Source organism: Hipposideros armiger, unplaced genomic scaffold, assembly GCF_001890085.2.
Source record: "Hipposideros armiger isolate ML-2016 unplaced genomic scaffold, ASM189008v1 scaffold_40, whole genome shotgun sequence".
Classification (NCBI taxonomy): domain Eukaryota; kingdom Metazoa; phylum Chordata; class Mammalia; order Chiroptera; family Hipposideridae; genus Hipposideros; species Hipposideros armiger.
In genome coordinates, this window is record NW_017731390.1 from 3,278,660 (window position 1) to 3,286,127 (window position 7,468).

The 7,468-nt window shown below is 51.1% G+C and overlaps 1 protein-coding gene across 1 annotated transcript in view; it reads right to left on the reverse strand.

Annotated features, from left to right (window-relative positions):
* Positions 1 to 4,477: 4,477 nt before the first annotated feature.
* Positions 4,478 to 7,468, reverse strand: part of TBKBP1 (TBK1 binding protein 1) — a 17,314-nt gene continuing 14,323 nt past the window's right edge. Inside the window, exons 9-10 of the mRNA XM_019638840.1 lie at positions 7,047 to 7,468; positions 4,478 to 6,031 (exon numbers count right to left, since the gene is read on the reverse strand). The exon at positions 7,047 to 7,468 is cut by the window's right edge and continues 92 nt beyond it. Coding sequence (XP_019494385.1) covers positions 5,903 to 6,031; positions 7,047 to 7,468 — 551 coding nt within the window. The 3' untranslated portion in view covers positions 4,478 to 5,902. The remainder of the gene's footprint in view (positions 6,032 to 7,046) is intronic.

The window sequence follows — 7,468 nt, forward strand, 5'->3', positions numbered from 1 at the left end:
AGTATTATTACTTTTATTAGTATTAATCCTAAACTGTAGTCTGTTTTGTTGCCATCAGCTCTAGAGATAAATCAATGCAGTCCAAGAAAGATCCCTCCAGTTAAATTAACTTTTAGAAATGAAATTCAGGAAACTGTGCTTTAGGCTCTTTTGGGGTAAAGTGAACAAATATTTTGGGTAAAACCCAAATGGATACTTGATTTTCCAACTAACTTAAATGTGTGAACCTTTGTAGGTGACGTCAATTAAGGTTTTAATATTAAAACAATGAGAACTTTGTAGCCACCCTCCCATCTGCTTCAGATGTCCCCCCATTGCCTTAGGAAGATGTTATCCTGCTGACAACGAGGTGTGATTTTGTCACATCAAAATATACACCTGTTCCTAAGACAGGCAGGTGATTGTGAATAACATCCACGGTTCTAAGGTACAGCAGGATGGTACAGGGCAGAAGGTTTGATAATGTGAAATTATCGTTTCTTGCAATTCTGGAAGACTGGAGAGGGAATTATTTGCTTTATGCTGGCAGCAATTTCCCTAAACCCTATGAGATGGCATGGCTCAAGCTGTTGCAAAAGTAGACAGAGTAGCCAATGCTCTTGGTTGGAGCAGGATTCCCTGGGGCATGAAGTATATTAGAAAATCTTTCTAAATAGGATTGATCACTTAATTTGACTTTGTTAGAGAAAATCCTACATAGTCTTTAATTTCTAGCATTTGTTCGTTGTTCCCTGGAAGCTTAATCTCTTCTACCATATATGTGTGTTTTACACGTATTTTAATTAGATAATCTAATTACAGAGATGATCATAAAGACACCACTTATAGAATACTCTCTAGCTTGGCTTTTGCAATATAGTGCCATAAGCAGCAAGCTCTTCCTCCGAGAAAAAAAATTCCATTTTTAGATGCGTGTTTGTGTCTTTTGTGTATGATGGGTATGGTGACATCAACCATTAACACCAGTCCTCAAGACAAAACAACCAGCAACACACAGAGGCCTGTCATGTTTAAAACCAGAGAAGTTGATAGCTGTTTTGTTAGCCACACACTTTATTTTAACTTTATAACGGGGTTAACTTTGTAAAAGGGTTAACTTTTGCCTCTCACTTATACTTTTTCTTTCATGAATGAGCAATTAATTACTTTGCTGCTGTCGCTGTTTCAGCACTTCAATTTACAATAGCCTTTTGTTTTCTTGCAAACAAAAAAAGCTTTGAAGGATTTCAATCTTCAAAAACATAGAACACTTTCTTTCTCTTTATTTCTGAACACAAAAAAAAGTGTCTATTCTTATGTATATTTAATAACAGGCTTCAAAAAGAGCCTCATTGAGCACCTTAACATGATCTGATTGATTCTTGCAGCTAAGTCAAAGGAACACATACAAATCCTCGTTCTGGAAAACATTTTCTATTTAAAAATTTTAAAGTGTAAACTTTATAATAAACTAGGGGAGAAAATGTAAATATGTTGTATTTCATTTTAAATACAGTTAAGTACAGTTTAAACACAGTCAACTCTTTCCAGGTGATAATGTGACTTGAATAATTTAGGGCTTCACCTTAAGTCACAGAAAGTTCAGTGCTGTTACAGTTTACAATAAGAGGAAAAACTCTATTGTCCTGGGAAGACCAGTTAGCTCAGGTGGTCAGAGTGCAGGCTTGTAACACCAAGGTTGTTGGTTCGATTCCCAGCTAAGGAGCTACACCCTCCACAACTAGATTGAAGACCACCACTTGACTTGGAGGTGATGGGTCCTGGAAAAACGCCCTCCACAACTAGATTGAAGACAACTACTTGACTTGGAGCCGATGGGTCCAAAAACTCTGTATGTCCTAATTTAAATGTTTATCTCTTGAAAACAATGGGATGAATATATGCATTTATATAGTCATAACAGGCAAAAGAGAATAAAAGGCTGAGGCATTATCTTATAGAATAATGGGTACTGATAATACCTGAGATATCCCTGCCATCCCTCTTTTATTTCTTAAAAACAGATGTGACTATGACAATGACTTTGACTAGGATAATAAAACTTTAATTATCTAGAATGACTCCAGAATTGAAATTCCCTAATTAATGCAATAGTCTGATTAATTCAGCATTAATTAATGTTCTGTTTTAACCCATGAAATTAAAAGTATAAGTAATTCAGTTAAATGCACAGAATAATTTCCATCCTTGGTAAAGATGAAGTGAGCTTGGAATGTATCTTAGTCTTGCTATTAAAAAAGTTGTAGTCCTGATACATTATATTTGTGAGAGTACCATGGGTACACACACACACANTTGTTAGCAATCAGCTTCTCCCCTGACACACACACACACACACACACACACACACACACACACACACACATCCCACCAGCTTCTGAAAGGAGCTGTTGCTCTCCTCAGCTGATCACCTGACACAGCCTGCACAGGGACTAGGAGCCGGACAGGGGTCTCCATGGTAGCTCTGGCTGAGGAAATCCTGGGGGGAGAGGGGCAGGGCTTCGGGGTCCCCAAAGATGAGGCAGGGATACCTGAGGGACAACTGGTGGTTGAAGGAGAGACTGAGGGCAGAGGGGCTAGACCTGGAGAGAATGTTGGGTGCTGGCCTTTCATTGGGCACTTGGAGACAAACCATGGCAGCTTGATGTCTGTGAAATCTCCCTTACCACCCACCCCCACTCCCCCTCACCCCGCTATGGCTGGCCTTGGGTCTGTGCTGGTGGGAGTGAGCAGGTTCCCCCACACCGGGTATACCTTCTCCTGCCTCAATAGGGGTCTTCCTTCCACTTTGTCCCTGTGAAAGTTGTCCCACCCTCTTACCTTTCCAAGAGCCTAGAGGTCTAGACCCCTTTGTCCCCACACTCTCAGACGCTAGTGTCCCCCACAAAGAAATGAATAGCCAGTGTCCTTATATCTGATCACAGACCTATTGGCAGGGCTCCCCAGTCCTTCTTCCAGCCCCCCACCCCCAATGTCCTCTCTTTTGGCAGTGTGTGTGTGTGTGTGTGTGTGTGTGTGTGTGTGTGTGTGTGTTGTGGGGCATTAAATGAAAGGCTGTGGTTCTGCAGGACCTGGGCTGCAGAGTACTAGATTCCCTCCCTTCCCCACCTTCCCTCCCAGCCCCCAGTAACTTTCTGCCCTGCACCCAAGCCCCTTCCCAGGTCCCCAGAAATCAAGGAGACAAGCTGCTGGAATCTGCATCCTATGTCCCCTTGCTCCCCTCACCCTGATGACAGGACGATCCAGGTTGTGGAATACCCTGGGTTCCCTCCCACCTTCAGACATACTTAAGGACCAGAAGTGGTTAGCTGGGTCATGCCTCGGCCTCCATCTCATTCCCAGGTCACCCTTTGCCCCTTTTTCAATGGCTAGGATTTCTCTTTGCCTAGTGTCCCTGTATCACCCCTAATTCATTCATGTCCTTCTAGCAAATGCTTCCAGAGACCCAAACAGGACCCAGACCCAAAACCTGGGTGCTGCCTTCCTCCATGGGAATTAACTGAGGTGGGGGAGTACCAAGGGGCACTGGGCACTCAAGAGCCAGAGATTCCAGAAATTTCTTTTCCAAGGCTTGTGAAGCCATGTCCCATAGGGGTAAGGCTTCTCTTACCATTCCTAGCACTCAGCACTTGGTTGCAGATGGAATCAAAGATGGATGAGCTTTTAGAGGTCAGCTGTAGTTGTTAACTGCAACAGAGGAGGAAGGGAGGCTGGGACGTCTCCCCAAGGATGTCTGGACCTTGGCACTGAATAGCAAGGGATGTTCACCCGGGGTCTGGAGCTGAACCGCAGGCCTTCAATGAGCAACTTTTGTTTTTAAGTGAATCCTTGGCTAACGGGCTCATGTGGAAATGAAAGACACCCAGAGTTGAGGCATAAGTACCTCAAGCCCTTTCTGCAGACAGAGGGCAGCCCTGGCTGGGGCAGGAGTCATGGGTTCATGACCTGGTTCTGACCTCCCAGGCTGTGAGACATCTGAGGCAGCTGCTGAGCCTGGAGCCCAGCCCTGCCCCTACTCTGACCCATGAGGACATGGAACACGGATGTTCTTCCTCTTTGAAGCCCCAGCCTGGTTCCTGGCATGCAGAAACCATCTGATGAAGAAACAGCTGCTACTAATAATGAGCTCCCAGGGCTTCAGAACCTCTACCTGCCAGACCTGCAGTGAGGGAACATTCAAGAGTCCCTGACACCTGCTCAGGGTTGGGGTGGATGCTTTGTCATGAAGACACCCTCTGCTGCTCCGTATCTGTCCTAAATAAGCTCCAGGTCACAAGTCGTCTGTGGCCACCTGCATACCCACATTTCCAGGATCACCTTCGAACATGGGTGCCCCCATGCATCCCCTACATGCCCAATGCCCATCTTCCCATGGTAGTGTATCCTTGAGGCAGTCTCCTGCTACCAAGGGTTCTCTTCCTACCCCAGCCACGGAGGGAACAGACCAAGCGCAGATGGAACAGGTACGTTTTATTTGAACTTCCAACTTGTTCAGAGAGCTCAGGGGCCCCCACCTCCCCTCTCCAGTCCCCGTTCCCCATTTCCCCTCCCTGGGGGAACACTCAAGGTACAATGCCATGTGTCTCTGGAGTCCTTGGCCCCTTCCCCGCCTGACACACCCCTTCACACCCCTGCACTGAGGAAGAGGGGAGGAGTGTGAGGAGGTGGAAGGGCCTGGAAGAGTTGGATCAAAATGGTACATGCACTGACAATAGCGTCCACTGCCACCCACCTAGGGCTGAGACCCAGCAGAGGCTGGCAGTGGGGGGCGGGGGGTTGGATTCATCGTGGGCGGCCGGCTCTTGCTGTAGGAAGCGCCCCACCTCAGCCCCGGGGACCCCCTGGCCTCCTGCTTCCCCATCCTTCTGAGGGTACAACTCTGAGGTAGATTTCACAGAGGGAATGTGGGTTGCTGGGGTGTGGGAAGGGGGTTAGCTCTTTTGAAGTTGATCTCCACAGCACCCTGGGCCCATCCTCAGGTTCTGGCCTGGAAGGCAGGGCTGATGACACCCACTCAGCTAACAGAGGCTGAGTCACACGTGAGCTCCAGAGCACCTGCGGCGTCAGGGGCTCAAGTGGGGCAAGGGGGAATGGGAGGATCTGCCTTAACAATCTGTGCCTCGGTGTCAGGAGCTCCAGGGGGAGGGCATGGGCCTGGAAGGCTGGCACAGATAGTCCCCCTGGCCTGAGGGTCATGGTGCAGGGCCCCCTGGCCCATAGGGCATCCTCTTTAGGTTGGATCCTTCCAGTCCTCAAGGGTCCTCCCTCTCCTCTCCCGCCCTCCTTATTCCCCAGGGTGGGCAGAGGGGAGAACAAGGCTAGCCTGCAGGGAATGGCAAGAAACAAGATGCCTCCTTCCCCCAGTTGGGGGCCCATGTCACAAGCCCTGAGCTGGCCATGGGCTGGAGGAACTAACATCAGTGTGCAGGGCAGGCTCTGGGACCCCACAAGGAGGCGTTCCCTGGGCAGAGCACAGCCTGAGAAAGACAGGTGTCTGGGGAGAGGCTGGGGGAGCTCCAGGAGTCCTCTGATACTCTCCCCTTCCTCCAGGCCCAAGCACTAGACACCTTCTTGGATCCAACCCTGTTTGAGAACAGAAAGGCAGAGGGAGAGGCTGGGTGGGGTATGCCCCTTCCTGTCCCAGCCTAGATCCCCACCTCCCAGCAGAAGCCAGGGAGCTGGGGACAGCCTCAACTGACCTCCTGGGAAGAGCCAGGACTGAGTGGTGCTTGGACCAGGGAAGATGGCACACACGTTGACTCGGTAGCTAGTGGAGGTATCTGGGGGTCGCGAGTGGCAGGGGCCCCCCACGAGATTCATGCAGCATTCAGAGTGAGTGTTCGGGAGTGATGAGAAAGGCAGAGAGAGGGCAGAGAAACAGCCATTGGGTGGGGGAGGCACCCTAGATCTTGCTGTTCTCCAGGTGGGAGTCAATGTGTTTGATGAGGGCGTCATCCGGGTACCCGACAGGGAAACCCAGCTGGCAGAGGGGGCAGCTTCGGATATCAGAGCCCACCGTCTCCATCAGCAGCTGTGAGGAGAGAGAGAAGTCACTTATGGTCCTCAACCCTCCCTCATGGTCCCCACATCTCAGCCTGCCCTTTTCTTGGGACCCAGGGCAGGGAGGGCTGCAGCACGCAGAAAGGGCCTGGGCATCCTTCGTTCAGCACCATCCTCCTTCCTCCCTACTCCCTGCCCACCTTCCACCAGTTCAGCATTCACTCCCTGACCCAGGGCATAGGGTCCCCAGGAGGTATGTATGAGGCGGTATATATGCTCAGCCTGCCTGGACATCTACAGTAATGAGGGAAGCCAAAACCCAAACATGCCCCCAGAGTGACTAAGACACTGCTGCCAGATAGCTCAAAGCAATGGATAATCCCAAACAATGTACATCCCCAAAATAATCTTCTGTCTGGCTTTGGAATATATTTTGGTCCTTCCAGGTGAGAAGGGTTAGATCCGACATTCAGGAAACTCATTATTTCAGTGAAATGATAGAGCCCTGAGATAGGGCTGTCTTCTAAGACAGGCTGAAAAGTGCAGGGGCTCTGAGGCCTGACGGAGGGACCTGGATGAGCAGGCCTGTCCCTGCGTTGCCCAGGACCCGCGGGGTCAGCATGGCCTTCATCACCAACGTAATAACAGATGCTCACTCCTGAGCACCCCACTCAGGTCCTGTGCAGAGGGCTATGGGCTCACACCCTCCGTCTTAAGGAATTAGATAATGTAATCATTGTCCTGATTACGCAGATGAGAAAACTCGGCAGCAGAGAGGATAAGTGACTCTTCCCAGGTCCCACAGTTGCTAAATGGTGGCATCTGGAATCCAAGCAAGGACTGCCACTGAAGACCACACCCTTCACCACAGCCCTGAACAAGTGTTAGTGGTGCAGGCCCCAGTTCAGGCCAACAAACGGGCATGAGAGCGGGAGGTGAGGGAGCTAGGCTACCCCACGCGGCAGGGAAGCAGCCGGGAGGCGTCAAAGGAAGGGCGCTGAGCCCATCAGGTGTGAAGCTGTTACCCATGCGGGCGTCCCACTCACGTTGATTGACGGCCAGGACTGCGCGTGCTCGGCGTGGGCATAGGCGGTGGCTGCGGGGGACTCGGGGATGGGGAAGCCGGCACAGAACGACGCGCAGCGGATGGTACCCGTTTCGGGGCTGGGTGGGCTGGGGGGCACGGCCCACTCCTCCTCCTCCGACGGCTGTTTCTCGAAGCGCAGGCGGATGCCCTCGAAGGCGCGCCGCGGGCTGAGCGGCCTGCCGGGGCCGTAGAGCTCGGCGGCGCCGTAGGCCCGCGGCTTGGGCAGCGTGGCCGCCTCGGCCTGCAGCCAGGGCGGGGAGGCGCCCGCGTAGCCCGCGCCCTCAGCCAGCTCCGAGTAGCTGCGCCGGCCCTGGAAGCCAGCCTTCGCGTGGTGGCTGGGCGGCTTGGCGTAGGCGCGCTCGGCCAGCGTCCTCTCCCCCG